This window comes from Microcebus murinus, chromosome 2, assembly GCF_040939455.1.
Source record: "Microcebus murinus isolate Inina chromosome 2, M.murinus_Inina_mat1.0, whole genome shotgun sequence".
NCBI lineage: Eukaryota > Metazoa > Chordata > Mammalia > Primates > Cheirogaleidae > Microcebus > Microcebus murinus.
Genome location: NC_134105.1, coordinates 124,299,150 through 124,322,666, shown reverse-complemented (window position 1 = coordinate 124,322,666; position 23,517 = coordinate 124,299,150). Strand labels below are relative to the sequence as shown.

The window sequence follows — 23,517 nt, the reverse complement described above, 5'->3', positions numbered from 1 at the left end:
AATCAAAATTTCCAAACCTATAAATCTGGCACTATGAAAACTTATAAAAGAGCTGATACTCCCTTGATCCAGTAGATCAATCCCTTAGCTTTCTTATAAGTAAATATGAAAAAATGAAGTCAATAAGAATGGAGACACTTTGCATAGTGTTACCATATTTATAACAGCAAAAGTCAGATAAAACTTCAATGTCCAATGACAGAAGAATAAACATTGATATATCAATGTCAATGGCTAGTCCACAGCTTCTATAAGTGCTAGAATGGAAACTATAGCTCCATAGAAATGTTTGTTAAAAAGATAGAATCCTATTTTCTATATAATAATATAAAAATGTATGTACATGGACAAAGACAAGAACAGTGGAAAATGAAGCCAGTTAATGCTCTAGATAATGGGAGTGGAGTAATCCTTTTATTTAGCTTCTTTAAACTTCTATAGTATTGTGCCTACTAAAGATAAAAAGTGGTGTCTGTAAAGACACAAAGGTTAAACATCTTAATTAAAAACTATTTTAATATATCTATTTTCATATTAAGTTTCCTGATAATCAATGATATTTAAATTACAGGACCATTCAAAGACTGTCAGCAGGCAAAAGAAGCTGGGCATTCAGTCAGTGGTATTTACATGATTAAACCTGAAAACAGCAATGGACCATTGCAGTTATGGTGTGAGAACAGTTTGGATCCTGGGGGTTGGACTGTTATTCAGAAAAGAACAGATGGCTCTGTCAACTTCTTCAGAAATTGGGAAAATTATAAGGTAAATCAGTGATTTAGACCCAGGGGAGATGAAACAAAGCAGCTCTTGCCATTGTACAATAAATGAGATATGCATTCTATGTAATAAACAATTATTTTTCTATGCAAGAAATGTTAAGAAATAACTATCCATATTTTTTTTTCTTCTACATCTGTCAAAAAGACGATTCTCACACTTCTGGCTTCAAAGGCAAAATTAAAATGTAAAAAGGAAACTGAAGATACACTTTACAATGCTCCTTCTCAGTATGGATGACTTAGACACACACTTTACTATTTTACAAGGATTACTATTAGAAAAAAAATTTTTGGCTCTTTGAATGAGTATGAGAGAGATGAGGAACCCTTCTTAAGAATCTGAGTAGATCACTAGATTTTAGAAGCTAGGAGTAAGTTTTGTTCTCCTGGCTTTGGCTTGTGGTAGGATTTGAAGCTGGATATGCAAATAAATACTGACATGTTAAAAAAAAGCAAAACGACAATGTGGGGCTTATAAAAATCAGGCGATCAACTAAAATGGAAGTTTACATTACCAAACTTAAGTCGCAATGTCTTTATCCTATCAAATGTTTAAAACTTATCTATAGGAACCCATTCTACTAAGTGAAGTGTCCCAAGAAAGGAAAAACAAGCACCACATGTACTCACCAGCAAATTGGTTTTAACTGATTAACACTTATGTGCACATATAGTAGTAGCATTCATCGGGTGTCAGGCAGGTGGGGGGAGGAGGGGATGGGTATATTCATACCTGATGGATGCGGTACACACCACCTGGGGGGGCGGACACACTTGAAGCTCTGACTTGAGTGGGGCAAGGGCAATATACATAACCTAAATATTTGTATCTCCATAATATGCCGAAATAAAAAAGAAAAAAACTTATCTATAAAAATGTTTACTATCTACCTATGCTTATTTACATACTCATATTTCTTTATTTATTAACAGAAAGGGTTTGGAAACATTGATGGAGAATATTGGCTTGGACTGGAAAATATCTATATGCTTAGCAATCAAGATAATTATAAACTGTTAATTGAATTAGAAGATTGGAGTGATAAAAAAGTTTATGCAGAATACAGCAGCTTTCGTCTGGAACCTGAAAGTGAATTCTATAGACTGCGTCTGGGAACTTACCAGGGAAATGCAGGGGATTCTATGATGTGGCATAATGGTAAACAATTCACCACACTGGACAGAGATAAAGATATGTATGCAGGTGAGTAAGGAAAAAAAAAAAAAACTTTCATTCTTTGTAGAATCATACTTTCTATGCATTAAATAAGACCTAGTCATGAAAGTATATGCTATTAAAATCTTTTATGAAAGGCCATTTTAGACATAGTCAAAGGAAATATAACCTATTAAAAGAAATAGCTTTTAGGATCTCTCCTATAAGGCAATAAGCCTATAAGCCAAAGTACGACCTCTGTAAAAAACAAAGTCCTGTGGGAAAAAAGCAAAACAAAAACATACTCATTCATCTAAGTTGCCTAAAATTCATACCAAATACTAACCAAACACTTATCATGTACGAGGCACTGCTGTAGGTGCTGAGGATATAGCAGTGAGTAAAGTTTCTGCCCTTTGGAGCTTACTCTCTGGGAGGAAGAAACAAAATGATTTGCTAGGTGGCAATAAGTAATCTAAAAAAAATAAAATCAAGTAAGAGAGTAGAAAGTGATGAAGAGCAGGGCCTGGGGTGGGTACTATTTTACATGTGTTAGCTAGGAAAGGTTATGGTGAGAAGGCAACTCTTGAATAAATACCTGCAAGGAGTAAAGCAGGCAAGCCATTTGGATATATGGTGAAAAAGCATTTCTGAGAGGGGAAAAGCAAGATGACTACGACATGTGGTATTAAGGAATAACAAAAAGCTTGATTCAGAGGGTAAATTAATATTTTAATTAGAAAGGATAAATTAGGCCATCCATATAATCTTAAATTTAATTTTTATAGGCTTTTGCCTTTTTAACCCAGGGTTCTGGCTCTGTTAAAGAGATTTCCCCTCGCTCCTGAAAAATAGTTTTTCTCTTCAGTTGTATCTTGGCAAGCAGTACACCAATCTCTCTTTTAACCTATTTCACAGTGGTAAAAGAGGGAGAAAAGAAGAAAGATATGACCATAACATATGCCTTATATACAAAAACTCATTTGATTACTGGTAGTGCTATTTTACTTTATATTTTATTTTGCTATTTTGAGAATTCAATTTTCCCCAAAGTTTATACTCTTCTTTGGCAACTCTATATTTTTCCTTCCCAATATCTTCTTCTATCTCTCTCTCAGATGCAAACACTGCTTGCATTTTTTTTGTTTTTGAGACAGAGTTTCACTCTGTTGCAATGGCTAGAGTGCCGTGGTGTCAGCCTAGCTCCCAGCAACCTCAAACTCCTGGGCTCAAGTGATCCTTCTGCCTCAGCCTCCCAAGTAGCTGGGAATACAGGCATGTGCCATCATGCCCGGCTAATTTTTTTCTATATATTTTTAGTTGGCCAATTAATTTCTTTCTTTTTTTAGTAGAGACGCGGTCTCGCTCTTGCTCAGGCTGGTTTCAAACTCCTGACCTTGAGCAATCCACCCGCCTCGGCCTCCCAGAGTGCCACTGCTTGCATTTTATTTACCATATCTAGAAAATTAAATCCTCCCCTGCTTTTTTTTTTTTTTTTAAAGTACATAGGAAGCAAGCAAAGAGCAAGTTTTAAAAAAAGGCAGTTCAAGTGATCTTTCAAGGAGCTGGTGCAATAGCAAAAGAATAATGAAGAAACAAAACTACTAAAGTAAAGGTAACTGAAATCAGTAAGGGAAGCTCAAATTCTCCAAAGATAGAATAAGTTTTTGATAGTTTACAGAACACCACATTTAAAAACACTTTTACTTTTGTATCTATATTTTTCTTTCAAAGGAAACTGTGCCCACTTTCATAAAGGAGGCTGGTGGTACAATGCCTGTGCACACTCTAACCTAAATGGAGTATGGTACAGAGGAGGCCATTACAGAAGCAAGCACCAAGATGGAATTTTTTGGGCCGAATACAGAGGCGGGTCATATTCCTTGAGAGGAGTTCAGATGATGATCAAGCCTATTGACTGAATAGAGACAGTCCCCAATTTAAGTGACATAAACTCTGTATTTTTTTAGTTCCTAAAAATGTAAATGTTACATGTATATTATTTTGCACAATTTATTTCTACAGATAATATTTTTTAAAATTAATTTGACCATAACTATAAACGGGGATCTATGAATGTAGTTTCATCTGCCTTCAATATACTGAAGAAGATAATTTGTCTCCATATACTAGTGATTTAAAAACTTATATTGACTAGATACAGGCAAAGTTTGTTTTCTAAAATGTAAATATTTGCCACATTATAAAACAAAGCTTTATTTTAAATAATAACTGAATACATGTTCAAGATACTTACCAATTTATTTAAAAACTATGAGATTCTCTAACTTCCAGTGGAAAAAAAACTTTTAAATTTTAGTCAAGTAATACATTTTATTTATAAAAATACAGACAGGAAATTAGAGAGAAATCTCTAGTTTTGCCTATAGAGAATACATTTTCCATTGAATAAAAGTTATTTTAAATTGAATTTGTGCCTTCCACACGTAATGATTAAATGTGAATTCTTGCCAATATATCTATGCCAATTTTCCCAAAAGAATTAAGTGACTCATGGTATTAAAATACATATCATTTAAAAAAATACAGAAATGCATGCATCATGGTCAATAATGCTCAATTTATAAATCTCCTGAAATGTATTTTATATAGTTCTAAAATCAGCAAAATATTATAAAAATGCAGAATATTTAGTGTAATGATTTTACAGATCTGAATTACAATTCTAAATACATTTCTTAATACTTTTTAAAAAAAAATTTACTGATCCTTACTATTTAAAAAAAAAACCTGTCTGCTATTGAAATCAGAAAGTTTGGACAGTTTTATAAGCATTAGTGCATACTTACAGGTGAGACTAAAACAAACTCAAGGAACTGTTAGATGTTTTCTTAAAGATTGAGGATTCAAAGGCTTGAGAGGAGAAGCCACAGGGGCGTGGCTAGTCCAAACTGCCAATTCCATCTCACAGCGCATGTGAGCAATGCTTAGCCTTATAGTATCTTCCACTCAACTTTGCACTCAACAACTTTATTAATGACCTTCTAGAACAACCTCCCTTCAGAAATATATTCACTACTTAGAGCTGACCTTCCCTTAATTCATTTGTGAAGCTAAAGTTTTAAAGAAACCTCATGAGACTTCTGCTCAAGCAAAAAGAAAATCCAACAATAATTAAAATGTGAGTGGCCCACTGTCTGTCCATGGGAATGGTTAAGGGGTGGGGACACTGCGGCCTGGGGCCACATGTGGCCTTCAGGATCCTTGAGTGCAGCCTTTTGACTGAATCCAAATTTTACAGAACAAATGCTTTTAATAAAGGGATTTGTTCTATGACATTTGTATTCGGTTGAGGGACCACACTTGGGGATCTCGAGGGCCACATGTGGCCTGGAAGTTCCACAGGTTCCCCACCCTGTGGAATTTGAATAACTCATGTCCATCAACATGACCAACGTTTTTCATTTTCTACATCTCAAAATAAAACTTCTGGTGAAAGAAGAAAGCATCTGAACCTTATGGTGGCATTATTCTTTGTTTTACCTATGGTCATCTTAAAATGTTTTTCAGGTCCCTCTCTAACCATCTCCATAACCAAAAAAAAGAAAATCTGTTATAAGGTTCCTGGAAGGAATTAGACATTTAATTGTGACACCAAATCTTAACTGAATATAACTTTACCAAGGTATCCCATCTACTGACAAAACTATAGCATTTTACTTAGACACTCAAAACCTTTACAAAGACAAATTTTCACAGAAGAACAGCATTAAAACTAGAATGTGAAAGTCAACATACAAACTAGAAAACCGGATTGAATGTTAAACTGCCTTAGCCAACGGGCCCATTCTGCTCTCCTTCATAGAACCGATACAGCTCTGTTCTGCAGTTCCCAGAGAGCTTAAGAATAATTTGGGCAAATAAGTTTCCTGAGAGAAAGGAATTGGAGGCAGTATTATACGATGGTTAGTGTAGGCTCTAAAGTCGGAACTGCTTGGGTTTGTGGCCCAGCTCTACCATTTGCTAGTTGTGTTACCTTGAGCAATTTGTATACTCCTGCCTCAATTTCCTTTTCTATAAAATGGGGATAATAACAGTATCTGGCTCATGTGGTTACTGTGAAGATCAAATAAGGTAATATACATAAAACATTCAGAATAATGCCTGACACTTATAAGTACTCAGTAGATTTTTTTTTTCTTTTCTTTGAGACAGAGTCTTACTCTGTTGCCTAGGCTAGAGTGCTGTGGCGTCAGCCTAGCTCACAGCATCCTCAAACTCCTGAGCTCAGGTGATCCTCCTGCCTCAGCCTCCCGAGTAGCTGGGACTACAGGCATGCACCACCATGCCTGGTTAATTTTTTTGTATATATTTTTAGTTGGCCAATTAATTTCTTTCCATTTTTAGCAGAGATAGGGTCTCGCTCTTGTTCAGGCTGATTTCAAACTCCAGACCTTGAGCGATCCTCCTGCCTCAGCCTCCCAGAGTGCCAGGATTACAGGCGTGAGCCACCACCCCCAGCATACTCAGTAGATTTTAACTATCATAATATTACTACTCATCTTCGTACTTTCTGTAACATCAATCATGGCATCTTTTTTTTTTTTTTATTTCGGCATATTATGGGGGTACCCCCATAAGGTTTCAAAAAATGCCCTTTCTCCCCCTCCTCCCACAAGTCTTGAGTTTGTGGCCACCCAGATGGTGCACATCTCACTCATTATGTATGTATATACCCGCCTCCCTTCTCCCTCCCCCCTGCCCAATATCCTATTACTATAGTACCTATCTGTCCACTTAGGTGCTGCTCAGTTAATACCAATTTGCTGGTGAGTATATGTGGTGCTTGTTTTTCCATTCTTGGGATACTTCACTTAGTAGTATGGGTTCCAGCTCTAACCAGGAAAATATAAGATGTGCTATATCATCGTTGTTTCTTAGAGCTGAATAGTACTCCATGGTATACATATACCACATTTTATTAATCCATTCTTGGATTGATGGGCACTTGGGCTGTTTCCACAGCCTTGCAATTATGAATTGTGCTGCTATAAACATTCGAGTACAGGTGTCTTTTTTGTAGAGTGTCATTGGATCTTTTGGGTAGATGCCCAGTAATGGGATTGCTGGATCAAATGGTAGATCCACTTGTATCACTTTAAGGATCTCCATATTGCTTTCCACAGAGGTTGAACTAGTTTGATCATGGCATCTTACATAGAGTAGGTGATCAATAAATGTGTTTTAAAAAACAATATCCAAGTTTTCAGGTATGAAATTACATTGATCCATAATCTTCACTTGCAAACTTAATAGAGGCATGTCAGTTATTATATAGCAGATTATTAGGAGGCTGGACCATAAACAAAGAAAAATTAAGGCAATAATAGACATAGTAGGAATTTTAGCCTACAGAGAGTGTTGTGAGAAAAGAAGGTAGAGCTGACTTTCCCTTAATTCATTTGTGAAGCTAAAGTTTTAAAGAAACCTCATGAGACTTCTGCTCAAGCAAAAAGAAAATCCAACAATAATTAAAATGTGAGTGGCCCACTGTCTGTCCATGGGAATGGTTAAGGGGTGGGGACACTGCGGCCTGGGGCCACATGTGGCCTTCGGGATCCTTGAGTGCAGCCTTTTGACTGAATCCAAAGTAGGTAATAAGGTAGTAAGATCCAAAAGCTACCTACTTTATAGGTTGCTAAGGAATAAAGATGTATTTACCTTACCTTCAGTAAGATTGAACTATATATAACCTTGCCTTGGAGCTGGTTTATAGAAGGATTCCTTATGTTCAGTTGTTGTTAATAAATTAATAAAGTTTATCCTACAAAAGATTTAGACTGTACTCTGTACTCAATGGGAGGCCATCAATGCCTAAGGATACATGGCCTCTCTGAAACAGACTATGAAAACATGAGATTTTGGAAAATGCCAAAATTAGACAGCAACTTGAAAGTTAGTAGATACCTACAAATAAACTTATCCTCATGCTCCAAGCCTGGTAGAGTGTAGAAATCAATTTCAGTCTAATATTCACTTACCTCTTGGGTCATCATATGAGAGTGCTAATTCTTTTAGTATTACATTTCTTAGTATTCCTACTGTTAATAATATAAAAAGCCCATAAAAATTTGTGCAACTTGAAAATCTTTTAAATTACTTAGAAATCTGTACTAAAGTGACATGATTTTTGTATATTTAAATTAATCTTAAAAGTAAGTTGAAGATTATTATACCCTAACAAGTTTTTAGTCTTTTATTTTAGTATCTGTAAAAGATAACCAAGTAATAAAAGAATGATCCCACTTATGTTATGACCTGCCCCCACCCCCTCCAAAAAGGCCATCTAAAGACAAGCTTACTTTACAATTTTATCAGTGGGGTTAACAGTTATCAAGTTGTAATTCTATAGATTATTATAGGAAAAACTCATGCATCCAAAATTTTAACCTAATCACATGGACACAAAGTTTTAATATAATCAACAATGTTTTCTTTGAACTATAAATAAAATAGTTACAATGCATATCTTTATAGCAAGTCAACTTAACCTTCCTTTCCTCAGTTTCTTCACCTGTAAAATACAAATATCACCTACCTTATAAAATTGTTGTAAAGTGCACAGTGCCAGGCATATAGGGTTAAGAGCTGAATAAATGTTAGTTATTAAACTTATTTTTCTGCTAAATTGTGCTCAAATAATTACAAAACAACTTACTGAAATATTCACAGTTGGAAACACCACTGGCAAACTGTTTAAACTGGGGAAATATGATCTTGTTTATGATTAGCATGCAGATCTGTATAGCTGCTACTCTTAAAAAACACATAGGCTTTTAAAGAAAAAACTACGAACATGGGAATGAAATTAATACAACCCTATCTACAGCTCTTTTGCATCACAAGTCTTTGGTCTAATGTAAACTTCAGAAAATATAAAATAAAGAACTTAGAGGAATTTTAAATACATAAAAAAGAGTGAGGGTAAAAAAAGGATATAAATGAGGTAATGGAAACAGGGGATGTAATTTTGGCTGAAGAAAAAGCCAGGGCTAGCTGCCATTTGGTAAGAGTTCATTCTCAGCATCCAAAAGAAAATGACTGAACATGCTTTATTGCTAATTTAGAATACAGTAGATAACAATATATAATCAAAAGAATAGGGTAATGTAATTCATAATGTATATTATCTACAAATCAAACCAAAGAAAGAAAAATGAAACAAAATTCTTAAATACTAAAAGCCAGTGACATTTTTTGACCATTAGGCATTTTTGAGATCAGTGTCAGAGTCTTTTATGTACTTAGTCAAATAAAATTCTATCAAAGGAAAAAGAAAATATCCTGTTAATTCCTAAAGAGCAACCAGAAAGCTTTGAAATTTGTTGAAATTATCTGAATAGGAATGTGAATAAAAAACTATTATTTTTGAAGATTTGTACATAAGTTAGAAATTTCTAAAGCTAATGTAAAACTAAAGAACTAAATTCTACTAAGAGATCAGTACTTAACATTTCAATGTATGCAAAACTACTGAAAAACAAAAAAAGGATCAAATAAAAATCTAAAGATTCTTATAATTTTAGGAATACTTTAAAAATTTCATTAACTATGATGAGGACACCACTAACAATGCAAGGCACGAGACAATGATACCCTCTCCTCACAGAAAAGAGGAGAGGACACAGGAAAGACTATGCCTGAAATAATGATATCAAACGGAACCTCAGCTACTAAGTTTCATAAGGCAGGCGGAAAGTCTGTTTCATCTCCTGCTACATACCTAGTGCCACGCACAGTACTAAGCAAATAATGGTTGCCAGCTAAGGTGCACAAAGAAACCTGGGGGTGGGTAAGGGGTTGACGCATGTAAATATGCCAAATAAATTTATTGTATTTGAACAAAAATTAAAACAAAAAAAACTTACTGAAACAATGGGAAGAGCTAGAAAGGCATAATTTAATTATTTGAACCAACAAATATTTATTTAGTGCTTACTTTTGTTCTAGATGCTATAAGGACAAAGCCTTCAACCAAGACTTACACAACGTTGAGGAGACAGATTAATGAAAATATCATAAATAGGGTGCTTACAGAAAGCAGTGGGCAGAGGACACTATATTTAAGAGAGTTATAGGAATAGCCTTTTTCTTCTGAAAAAAAGAAAGTCCTCTTATGAAAACCTAACATATTAAATTGGGAAGGTAAAGGAGAGTTCTCTCTGCAATAGTAAGGAGGACTCATATCTAGACACATCTTAGGTCCAAGAGAAGGGCTAGAAATTTTACAAAAACTTCTCTGCAACATTCTGCTTTTACTTAATAGGAAGCAATATATAGTACTGTAACAACTTATTTCCATAGTTTTATTAATATAAATATGCGTTCTTTCCCAGAAAGCATCCTAATCTGGTTGAGCTACTGCATCCTTCCATTACATGAATAAACTAGAAATGAGGCTTAGAAAATGCACATGAAAGAATTTTTTTTTTTTTTTTTTTGAGACAGAGTCTCGCTTTGTTGCCCAGGCTAGAGTGAGTGCCGTAGCGTCAGCCTAGCTCACAGCAACCTCAAACTCCTGGGCTCAAGCAATCCTCCTGCCTCAGCCTCCCGAGTAGCTGGAACTACAGGCATGCACCACCATGCCTGGCTAATTTTTTCTATATATATTTGTTGGCCAATTAATTTCTTTCTATTTATACTAGAGATGGAGTCTCGCTCTTGCTGAGGCTGGTTTTGAACTCCTGACCTCGAGCAATCTGCCTGCCTGGGCCTCCCAGAGTGCTAGGATTACAGGCATGAGCCACTGCGCCCGGCCCACATGAAAGAATATTTATCATGTTCCATACAATTAAACTTTTTTTACAATGTTCTAGTTTTATTCTCTCTGTGGCGAAACAAAATCTCCTGTGCCAAATTCTCCAACAAGCCCCTTAAGATTGTTCTCCAATGACAAAAACAAATGAGTGCTTAATGATTTTCAGATTTAGAGCAATAATTCTCTTATAAAATAATTTTTTCCTTGAGATTTGCCAAACTGTTCCTCTCTAGACAAATTGTATCCTTATTCTAAGAATTTTTCACTCTATTGTCCAAGCTGACTAGTTTTTACCTTGAATGCAAACCAGCAAAAGAGAAAATTTTTCAAAGGATGATGAGTTGAGAGCCAAGGAAACATTTTCTACTGCTTATAATTTAATCCACAGTGAATTACAGATAAATTTAGCAGCATCAAAGTAAGAGTTTGGTCAGCATATAAACCCCTACTCTCTTTTCTAAGCTTCACAAAGAATGGTCAGTTTTGATTATATTTAGAAGAGAAAACACTGTTTGGATCCCATCCCTCATGTTAAGAAATAAATAGATGATTAGCCTTTACTACAGATTCTTTTGGTTGATACATTCTTTCCATAAGAACTTTTGCAGACATAATGGATACAGGATAGCATTATGCAAATTCTGTATACTTGAAGAAGAAAATTAAGTTACTAATTTGCATGATGAGTATTATCTTTCAAATGTCTTCAGGGTAAGCTCTGTCCTGCCAAATGTGCAGCATCTTATAAATGCTGAAGTTTTGGCAACAGTACTAGCTCTAGGACTTTTCCTATGAACAGGAAAGGATTCTGAAATCAATACAAGTTAAATTTAAAAATCACAACCTAATTAATTTTAAATTAGAACAAAATATGAAAAAGTATTAACAGAATATAAACTACTGTTAAATCTTCATTCTTTAACACATTTCAGTACTGAAGATCAGGAATAAAAAAATAAATCATCTGTCTGATGTAAATCAAGCAGTTAAAAAGTTGTCAAAGTCTCCTACACTGATGGTGGGATTGCAAACTAGTTCAACCTCTGTGGAAAGCAATATGGAGATACCTTAAAGCGATACAAGTGAATCTACCATTGGATCCAGCAATCCCATTGCTGGGCATCTACCCAAAAGATCCAATGACACTCTACAAAAAAGACACCTGTACTCGAATGTTTATAGCAGCACAATTCATAATTGCAAGGCTGTGGAAACAGCCCAAGTGCCCATCAATCCAAGAATGGATTAATAAAATGTGGTATATGTATACCATGGAGTACTATTCAGCTCTAAGAAACAACGGTGATATAGCACATCTTATATTTTCCTGGTTAGAGCTGGAACCCATACTACTAAGTGAAGTATCCCAAGAATGGAAAAACAAGCACCACATATACTCACCAGCAAATTGGTATTAACTGAGCAGCACCTAAGTGGACAGATAAGTACTACAGTAATAGGGTATTGGGCAGGTGGAAGGGGGGCGGGTATATACATACATAATGAGTGAGATGTGCACCATCTGGGGGATGCTCATGCTGGAGACTCAGACTTGTGGGGGGAGGGAGGGCATGGGCATTTATTGAATCCTTAAAATTTGTACCCCCATAATATGCCGGAAAAAAAAAAATGAACAACAACAAAAAAAGTTGTCAAAGAGATGTACTTAACATTTTCTTGGGAAAACCATGTATGTTTTGATAAACTGAATACATTTAATCTCAAGGTTTGCTAAAACAAAACTGTCACTACATTAAAAGGATGATTTTCATGCTGGAAAGTAACTAAACTGAGTCATAATAACTTATCTGACAAATGTTTCATAATAACTTATCTGACAAATGTTTCATTTTCCTTTCCCTAGTCTACCAAAGTTTATGCCATGTGGTCTACAATCATCTCACAAGCAAGATGCTTCTTCACATAACAGTAAAGAGATGAACTATACAATATATAAAATGATGCAGACGCTAAAGCATACCCTCTCCATTTTTTTTAAAGAAAGGGTCTCACTGTGTCACCTAGGCTGAAATGCAGTGGAGCAATCCTAGCTCACTGTAACTTCGAACTCCTGGGCTCAAGTGATCCTCCTCCTGGGCTCAAGTGATTCTCCTGTCTCAGCCTCTGAGTAGCTAGGACTACAAGGTGTGTGCCACCATGCCCAACTATTTTTTTTTCCTTTTTTAATAGACAGGGTCTTGCCATGTTGCCTAGGCTATTTTAACACCTTAAGTTCTTTACCATTTCCCCCTTTTGTTTCTAACTCTTGCATAATCCTCAGACACAAGCATCTCATTTTACTAAAGAATACAAGTAGAGAAGAGAAGAAATTCAGCAAAATATCAGATTGGTAGTGTGAAGTAGTGTAGATAATGCCACACTGATGGGATCATTGGCAGAGTAAGCTGGGATGTAAGATGGGAATCAAGTTTGGAGGAAGGGGGATAGAAAGATGATGAATTCTCTTCTGGACATGCTGAACTGGAGTCACCCATACATTTCTCATTCAATCAATCAGCATTTTATTATCTAAAATGTTAGGAGGCTTTAGGGATTAAGTAGACAGCTAGATATACAGGTCTAGTGTAGATTTGGAAGTATTCAGGCAATACATAGAAAAAACCTGAATGACTAATCCAAGAGAGTGTACAGAGTAAGAAAAGAAGTGGATTGAGACCTTTACAAGAATACATTTAAGAAAATGGCAGAGAAAGATTAGCCAATAAAACAAAAGCCAGTAATGTAGAAGAATAACCGAGAAAGACTGGTACTATCTGTGGAAAATTTCGAGGAGAAATAATTGGCATCAACCATCCCAAAATTAAGATGAGACTTGAGAAATATCTATTAAATGTGGTGACCTTACTGGGAAGATTTCTACAGAGTGAAAAGGGAAATATTAGCATGGTATTTGCTCATATCTAACTATCAAATGAGCAAAAGAAAACAGGAAGAAAAAGGACACAGCAAGAATAGGGTACTTTTGTATAATACTAGCTTAAGTGTAAAGTGAAAGAGAACTATTAATACATGGTAATAGTGAAATGCAGGATTCTGGATCATGAGAACATATAAAATGAAAGGGAACTAAAAAGAAAGAGAGTCACTGGAGACCAAATTGAAGACCTAAAAAAAAAATGGTTTCAATATTTTCTCCAAGTTAACATCTGTACCCTCAATATTTGCCCTATTTGCTTTAACCCAAAGGAATAATTATTGTGTTTGTTTCAGGTACTGGAGCTGAAAGTGAAGTGGTACATTCTCCAACAGAAAACCTTTCCTGATTCCTCTGAACTTTCTAACTCTGCTAGTGGTTTCTTCCCTTTATTTCTATCTATAAGAGATTGTGCATGAGTGTACATGAGCATGTGTACACACACAGCTTCAAATCCTGTATTGAAGTCTCCACTGTTGAAAAATATAAAACAAAGATCCTTACTAGAAATCACAGCATAAGAATTCATGTTATTTTGCCATGTTCCCATTTTCAATAGAACATAACCTTAATTTTCTTTTCTAGAAGACACAAATTATGGAATTTAGTTTGAGAAAAACATTTTATAGAGAAAAAGAAAGCAATCATAGAATCAGAAAATCTTGGAATGAGAGTTTAACAGGTATAATTCTAGGTCAAGATTTTTGATTATGGATCTGTCAGTAACTCGGTCTTAGGACTATGAGCCAGGTCTTCTACCTGTCTGGACCTTGGTTTTCTCAATTGTAAAATGAATTAATTAGAAGACATCACTGTGGCCCCATTCACCCTTAAAAAGAAATGATTCTCCAGGTAAAGAGAACTAGGCTCAAACAAGACAATTCAATAACTTGAAAAGCTGGTACAGTAAAGCCATTTGGAATTGAGAATTGCCGATTCTCAGTCTAACATTCTTCATGCTATAAAAAGTTTATGTTCTTGTGAATTGTGAAGACGTTATTTTTAACACACTGACTGCCATACATAAAACTCAGAAACTTTTCCTTGGGGCCACAGTGTTTTATTATGAAAACAGAATAAAAACTTTGAGTGTAATTTAAAGGTAAACATAAACAGAAAAATGAAATTTATTGACTTCTATTCATTTAATGCACGTTTTAGAAATTAGATTGTCAATATTAACTGTAACAATAAGAACATCAACAAGATTTTATATATGCTTCACACGACTCCTGAGTCAAAACTAGAGTGAGTTAAATACAACTCTCATGCCAGTTAAGGTGAAAAAAATCCTTTATTCCTTATCTCCTCTAAATTGCATTTTCAAGTATGGGCACAGCTAAGACTATGCTAACAAGTGGAGCACATACAGAATTGTCTTTCTTCTAATATCCAGCTCAGAGCCTTTTTGATGGAAGTCATGCTTTCTACGGTCCTAAATTGTTTATCAAAGAAATAGGACACAATACACTGGCATGTAGAGGCCATTAACTATACTGTGCTTAGGGGTACTCTGCCTTCAACATAAGGTGCACAACATGTCCCCATTCCCACTAAAATGCTGGGACATCCCACAATATATTCTAAAGAGTTCAACTCTTTTCTGGGAAACTAAGGTTGATGCTCAGTAACAGCTGAATATTGTTTCCCCGAAAATAAGACAGGGTCTTATTTTTATTTTTCCTCAAGAAGATACCCTAGGGCTTATTTTCAAGGCATGTTATTTTTTTTAAGCATGGTACAACAATCTACATTTATTCAAATATAGTGAAGTCATCTTCTTCTGAAACATCATCATACTCTCCAAACCCCAAATTCCATCCTAAATTTCTTGCAACTCTATTTCCTTTAGAACCATTGGCCCCAATCTCCCATGTCAAGCAATAGACCTCTCCTGGGGCAGACGAGAAGAGGGGCTCGTCTTCTTTCCCACTCTGCGCTCTGCGACGAAATGCATGGGTTGTGCAGATGCACTGTGTAGCCACGCCCATAACTAGGTCTTATTTTCGGGGTAGGGCTTATATTGCGCAAATGCTTAGAAATCCTGCTAGGGCTTATTTTATGTGTAGGTCTTATTTTGGGGGGAAACACGGTAGGTGTGCTTCAACCACCTTTTTGTCCCTATTTTGTTTTCTTGTCACTGGTACTGTAAAAACACCTTTGAAGGTGACACTGTGAAGTCTCCTAAAGAAATAGCAGACTTTTCAAGTACTCTCAGAAATAGCTATCATTAAGTCTGGCTTGAGTAGTTACATAAAAGAGTAGAGATTGGTGGTGTGTGTGTGGGGAAAAAGAGATATCAGAAACAAACAAACGTTTATCATTTGATTACTCTTAAGATCAAACCAATTTATCTTAATGTATGCTAGGTATGTATCATATAGAGCGATTTCTGTACATTTAATTTATACACAAACTTAAAAGGACAATTTGGGACTTCTTTTCATTCAAACACATAACAAAGCATTATTTATATTTTGCTCAAAATAATCTTATAATATAGTTAAGAGATAAATTCTTAGTCAAAATGATAGGTAAAATGCAGAACTATCTCAGCACCAACCTAAATTTCCACAGCTAATCAACTCATCTCGCCCAGGTAAATACCAATATTGCAATGAGATTACACTTCAGAATTTACACTAAAATATCTAATTATATAATATCTTGATTAATTTCTTTAATGTATTAAACTTCATTACAAACTACTGTTTCATTCTTTAAAAGCATTACTAAAAAGCTAAAACATTCTGTTTTACTATATGGTCCATCTCAAAGAAAACAACAGTCTATGGAAAACCTTGAGGATAAATGCCTTATTTAATATGAAAATACATTCCAGTTAATAACATAACAACTTCCTTTAGTCAATTTTTTTCAGCTTAGCAATCTTGCAGTAATTTAAGGGATATTTACACTTTAAAAAATACCTTGAATTTCATATAAATTATTGATTAAAGAAGAGCAACAACTAGGAACAACACACAGTGGCAAAACTCACCTAAATAGGGAATGCAAGGTGTCATCTTTAAACTACTTATATAGTCTCTGAGTCTTTTGTAGTTATCTTCTTTACTCATTACATATTCTAATTTTTCAAAGGTAGTTTTGTCTTTTCGACTTAGTAACTAAAAAACAAACAGAAAAGCCTAGGTTATTTACAAATCCCATTTTATCGTATCAAAGATCTAAACTGAAGTTGTGTTTACTGTGAATTTGGATTTTAATTTCTAAGTTATATCTTCTCTAATTATATTTTGGTAGTATATAAATTAAACAAAATAGAACATGTCTGTTACATTAATAACCAAATTCATTACTTGTAAAATATATTATTTTATATGTATATAAAATTATTAACTAAGTAATAAATTATAATACATTATTTCTCTTTACCATTTTAAATGATTAGGCAACTTTTATTAACTTTCCTAATTTAAAATAATTATGTATTCCTATTCAGCTCAAATGCCCAAATATTTAAATTGATTATACCCTGCCTCTTCAAAGACAAACGTTCTTACATAATCATTAAGAGATAAATACCCAATTTTGTGATTTAAGGAACACCTTTTCTTGACAAATCTAGTTATGGCTAATCCTAATTACTGTAAAGCCCTGCAATTCCTTACATTTTCAGATGCTGATAAGACATTTTCCTTTCTTTGATCAGTGCTACATCACATACAGCATAACTAAAAGACATTGTTACAAGAGTCTTGCAGGGTAATTTGTAGTGAATGTCCTTTGAGATCAATGGAGATAATCAAGATGTCATTTTTAAACTAGAAAAAGCAAGGTCAGCCACCCACAATGGTATGTACTCAAAGACTCAGCAAATATTAATATATTTTTGAATCATTCCAAAGACTCCAAAAAAGCTTTTTTCTTTGAACATATGAAGTTACTATTTCATTACTATGTAATAAAATTTCACATTGTTTCATATAAAATATTGGTGTTATTTTATAGTATACAAAACAATTTCACCAGTACCATTCTCATGTAATTCTCCTATGAGGTTAAAAGAAAAGTTTGAGTCTTTTGTAGTTGTCTGTACTCACTAAAGATGAAGAGACTGAGATTCAAAGGTGATCACAGGGTTAGCAAGTAGCAGAATATACTAATACTCTCAATCATCCACTTGCTTGCAAAGATGTACATCCCTGTTATTCAGGATCTCATTGTCTGGTTTTAGAGACAAGGTATATTTTCTTTTTTTTTTTTTCCTTCCCTTTTTCTCTTGTTACAGGGAAGTTTGTAGATACGGAGTGTTTTGACACCTCATTCACTACTCTTTCTAGTATCATAAGTAATACAGTTGGGAAGTATTTTTCATGGGCTCAAAGATGCAGATTATCTTCAGATAATCTCTGCCAGAAAAATGTTTGAACAGTATCATTCCCTCTTTAAAATACAATGTCAAGGAGTCCTTTGCCTTAATGTTTTAGAATTTAGATGGATATTCCATGGCCTAACACTGGTCTTATAATCTTCTCTCACCCACTTCAAGGCACTTGATTAGCATTCTTAAGACTAGATGCAAATGCCTGCTGGCTACCTGTAAGTCTAACCACTTCTTTCTCTCCCCCCTCCAACAAAGCATTTGGATATGCAAAATATAGTTATGTGATGTTATAGTCATAACAAAAAGTTATTCTTTTTTCCTAAGTCAATCATTCAAAAACTTTGGTTTCAGGAGAAACAAATTACATGAGACTCATAACTGATCTTGCCACATCTGGGACACAAAACTAGATAAGAACTGAACTATACGGACTAGTATGTGTATAAAGATAAGATCGTTTCACAAGTTTCGTAATAAACCAAGAATCCGATCAATAGAATTTAATCTGGGGTGTGGAGGAGGCTTGTTTCTTAGAAGAATATTTACAGGAAGCACATGGACATACAGAACTAATTAGACGTTAATATAGGTGTTTCCCTAGTGAAAGCTCAGAAAATTGATAGTAAGCTATAAAGTCTTGATTTTCTTTTCTACCTTTTTAAATTTTATTATGTTTATAATGTTACCTCTATAATGTCACTTTATTATATTCTGCCCTCCAAAAGGAGGGGGGGACAAAATACTTCACAATGTTTTAACTCCACATGCTCTTGGCACCCTCACTCTTCTTGTGGCCAAGAGCATGACAACTGGGGGCAAAGCTCTTCACACTTTAATTGGTGTTTATGCAGAAGGAAACCCACAGAATTCCAACTGTTCCTGGCCAGATCTCTGATCCCACCTTACCACCACAATCTGTTTTGGAGAAAATCCGGTTGAATTCCTGCTCACGTCAGGCACCTAGGAAATGCAAGCTCCCAGATTGCCCCTCATCACTTTGATGTATACCCCCATACCACACATATAAATGTGTGCATTCACATAAACACTTTAATTTTGACCTTGCGTACAGATTAATTATGATCCTTTGTTCATGGCACTCAATTATCATCAGCCCTTGCTATGACTTTGTTAAATTGATTTATCTTAAATTTTATAACACACGCACACGCATCACATTCCTGCCTAAGAATTACATAACCAGTAACATGTATCTACCAATGTGCTCCATATCCAATTGCCCAGACCATCGTTACGAGGTAACCAGTAACCACTATCCTGAATTTTCTAGTTATCATTCCCTCAAATTTTACTTCATTTTCAACTAAAGAGTATCACATTGTTTATGGTCTTTGCAATATTTGTTTACCCAATATTTTGACATTAAGGTTTCATCTGTGAAGCTGTGGTTAGCTATTAGTTCATTCGTTTTCACTGTTTCCATGTATATTTTCCCTTCTATGAAATACCTTTACAGTGTTTATTTGTAAGAGTTCTGTATTTATTATGGACACAAATTCTTGATCAGTTACAATTGTTGCACATATATCTTTCCCTATTGTGTCAATTTTAAGATATCTTTTGATGAACAGAAATTCTTACTTTAATGTGGCAAAACTCACCCATCTTTTCTTTCATTGTTGAAACCTTTTGAATCTTATCTAAAAAATCCTTACCTTTCCTAAGCCAGAAATCTATTCATGCCAAACCAGAGAGAGATTCACCTATTTCATTCTAAAAACATTTTCAGTATTTCCTTTTGCATTTAAGTCTTTAATTAAGTCTTTAATCATAAATGGTGTATAGGGGCTTGATTTCATTTTTTCCCCAAACTAGTAGCCAATTTTCCAGTTCCAATTAATAAACGGTTCCTCATTTCTTCACTGATTTACAATGCCATTACTGTCACATATCAAAGTTCTGTAAAAACAAGGATCTATTGCTGGGTTCTTCATTGTTTCATTGGCAGATAGGTCCAAACTTGCACAAATCATATGTTGCCCAAATAACACAATATATCTTGACATTTGTTAGGGCAAGTGCCCGTGTCCCCAAGCCCCATTTTTCTTCTTCAGGATCATCTTGGCTATTCATGAACCTTTGCATTTCCATGTAAGCTTTATAATCAATCCCTTTTCCTCAGCATTATTGGAATATAACTTGCAAATTTAAATTGAAAAGTGTATAACGTGATGTTTTGAGATAAGCATATACTGTGAAATGATAACCAAGCTATCAAGCTAATTAACATATCCATCACCTCACATAGTTACTGTTTGTGTGTGTAGGTAAGAACATTTAAGATCTACTCTTAGCAAATGTCAAGCATACAATATAGTATTACTTACTACAGTCACCATGCTGCACATCAGATCTTCGGAATTTATTCATTCTACATAGCTGAAACTGTACCCACTCACCAACATCTCCCCATTTCCTCTGCCCTTCAGCAACCATCCTTCTACCTTCTGCTTCTATGAGTTCAACTTGTTCAGATTCCATATATAAGTTAAATGATACAGTGCTTGTGTATCTGTGTCTGGCTTATTTCATTTAGTATAATGATCTCCAGGTTCATCCACATTGTTGCAAATGTCAGGATTTCGTTCTTTAAGGTGAAACAGTACATTGTATATTTACACTACATTTCCTTTATCCATTAATCCACTGATAGTCACTTAGGTTGCTTCCATATCTTGGCTATTGCAAATAAAGCTGTAAAGAACATGGGAGTGCAGATACCTCTTTGACATACTGCTTTTAATTTTGGGTAAACACCCAGTAGTGAGATTGCTGGATCATATGGTAATTCTATTTTTAATTTTTTGAGGAACCTCCATGCTGTTTTCCATAATGGCTGTACCAATTTACATTCCCACCAACACTGCATAAGAGTTTCCTTTTCTAACTACATCATTGTCAATACTTGTTATCTTTTGACTTTTTGATTAATACCCATTCTAAAAGGTGAGAGATGACACCTCATTGTGGTTTTGATTTGCATTGCTCTATGATTAGTGATGTTGAGTACCTTTTCATATACCTGTTGCTCATTTGTATGTCTCTTAAGAAATGTTTATTCAGACAATTTTTAATTGGGTTGTTTTCTCACTATTGCATTGTCTGAGTTCCTAATACAGTCACATGCTGCATAATGATATGTCAGTCAACAACAGATTGCATATACAATAGTGGTACCATAAGACTATAATACCATATATTTTTTAAATTTCAGACTATTACGGGAGTACAAATGTTTTAGTTACGTAGATTGCTTTTGTACTGCTTGAGTCAAAGTTATAAGTGTGCCCATCACCCAGATAGCATACATTGTACCCATTAGGTATGATTTCACCCATCCCCTTCTCTCCCCTCCCACTTGCATAATTTCCACTGAGTTGTACTTCCATCTGTGAACATTGGTGCTGATTGGTTAGTTCCAATTAAATAGTGAGTACCATGTGGTATTTGTTTTTCCTTTCTTGCAATAATTCACTTAGGAGGACAGTCTCCAGTTCCATCCAGATTGTTGCAAAAGGTGTTAATTCATGTTTTTATAACTGAGTAGTACTCCATGGTGTACGTACACCACATTTTATTAATCCACTCATGAATTGATGGGCACTTGGGTTGATTCCACATCTTTACAATTGTGAATTGTGCTGCAATAAACATTTCATACTTTTACATTCCTTTTCTATATTTAGATGTGAAAAATGTTACCATCGTGTTACAACTGCCTACAGTATTCAGTATAGTAACATGCTGTACAGGTCTGTAGCCTGGGAGCAACAGGTCACAGAGCCTCGGTGTGTAGTAGGGTATACTACCTACATTTGTGTAAGTACACTCTATGATGTTTGCAAAACAACAAAATCATCTCATGAAGCAGTTCTCAGAATGTATCCTGGTTGTTAAGCGATGCTTTACTGTATTTTGGATACTAACCCCTTATCAGATATACAGCTTGCAAAGTATCATCTCCCATTCCACAGATTGTCTCTTCACTCTGTTGACTGCTTCCTTTGCTATGTAGAGGCTTTTTAGTTTGATATAATCCCATTGTCTATTTTTATTTCTGTTGCCTGCACTTTTGGGATCACATCCAAAAAAAAAAAAAATCACTGTCTAAACCAATATCAAGTACCTTTTCCCCTATGTTTCCTTCTAATCATTTTATACTTTCGGGTGTTGTGTTTAAGAATTTAATCTGAGTTCATTTTTGTATATGATGTGAGATAAAGGTCCAATTTCTTTCTTTTATATGTGAATATCCAGTTTTCCTAGCACCACTTAGAAAGAGACTATCCTTTCTCCACTGTAGTTTCTTGGCACCTTTGTTGAAAATCAATCAACCATAAATGTGTGTATTTATGTCTGGGCTCTTTACTTTGTTCCATTGGTCTACAAGTCTCTCTCATGTTTGTATCACACTGCTTTAATGACTATAGCTCTGTAGTACATTTTAAAATCAAACAGTGTTCTTGCTCAAAATTGCTTTGGCTATTCCGAGTCTATTGTTCCATGTGAATTTTTTTCTATTCCTGTGAAAACTGTCAGTGGAATTTTGATAGGGAGAGCACTAAATCTGTGAATTGCTTTGGGCAGTGTGGACATTTTAACAATATGAATTCTTCCAATCCATGAACACAGGATAACTTTCCGTTATTTGTGCCTCCTTCAAGTTCTTTCATCAATGTTTTATAGTTTACAGTGTACAGATCTTTTACCTCCTTGGTTAAATTTATTCCTAAGTATTTTACTCTTTTGGTGCTATTAAAAATGGGATTGTTTCCTTAATTTCTTTTTCAGATAGTTCATTGTTAGTATACAGAAATGCAACTGATTTTTGTATGCTTCTTTTGTATCTTAGATAGTTATACTGAATTCGTTTATTTGTTCTAACAGTTTTTCGGCAGAATCTTTAGGGTTTCTTATATATATGATTGTGTTACCTGTCCAGATTGGGATTTTGACTGAAGTGGCATTTAATTTGTATACATTTGGGGTGAACTAAAATTTTTAAATTTTCCTATCCATGAACATGGGCTATTGCTCCATCTGTTTAGTTCTTTAATGACTTCCTGTAAAGTTTTATAATTTTCTGCATATAGGTTTTACACATTTTATTCCATTTATTGTTTGCTATTTTGTTTCTTTTGCTGATACTGTAAATGGTGTCCTTTTAAATTATATTTTTAATTGTTTCAAATATAACTAATTTTATAAATTGTTCATCTATTCAGCCACCTTAGTAAACTCTATTTTTAAAATTGTGGTAAAACATATATAACATAAAATTGACCATTTTAACTATTTTTAAGTGTGCAGTTCAATGGCATTAAATACAATTGCATTGTTGTGCAACTAGCATCACCATCCATTTCTAGAACTTTTTCATCTCAAACTGAAATTCTATACTCATTAAACAATAACTCCCCATCCCCATTTCCCCCAATCTCTGGCAATTACCAATCATCTTTCTGTCTCTATGAATTTGACTACTCTAGGTACCTC

General features: G+C 34.7%; 2 protein-coding genes across 8 annotated transcripts in view; one reads left to right on the top strand and one right to left on the bottom strand.

Annotated features, from left to right (window-relative positions):
* Window positions 1–14,165, top strand: part of ANGPTL1 (angiopoietin like 1) — a 33,513-nt gene extending 19,348 nt beyond the window's left edge. The window contains exons 3-5 of one of the 2 annotated variants that reach the window (XM_076000410.1): window positions 572–765; window positions 1,716–1,986; window positions 13,949–14,165. In XM_076000410.1, the coding sequence (XP_075856525.1) occupies window positions 572–765; window positions 1,716–1,986; window positions 13,949–14,001 (518 nt within the window). In that variant the 3' untranslated portion in view covers window positions 14,002–14,165. Of the gene's footprint in view, window positions 1–571; window positions 766–1,715; window positions 1,987–3,672; window positions 4,370–13,948 lie in introns of those variants that run through there. The other variant, XM_012772600.3, reaches the window with a different exon arrangement.
* The window catches only part of RALGPS2 (Ral GEF with PH domain and SH3 binding motif 2), a 171,791-nt gene that overhangs the window by 65,000 nt on the left and 83,274 nt on the right, over window positions 1–23,517 (bottom strand). For all 6 annotated transcript variants that reach the window (XM_076000408.1, XM_012772598.3, XM_012772597.3 and 3 more), the window contains one exon: window positions 16,654–16,780. In XM_076000408.1, the coding sequence (XP_075856523.1) occupies window positions 16,654–16,780 (127 nt within the window). The remainder of the gene's footprint in view (window positions 1–16,653; window positions 16,781–23,517) is intronic.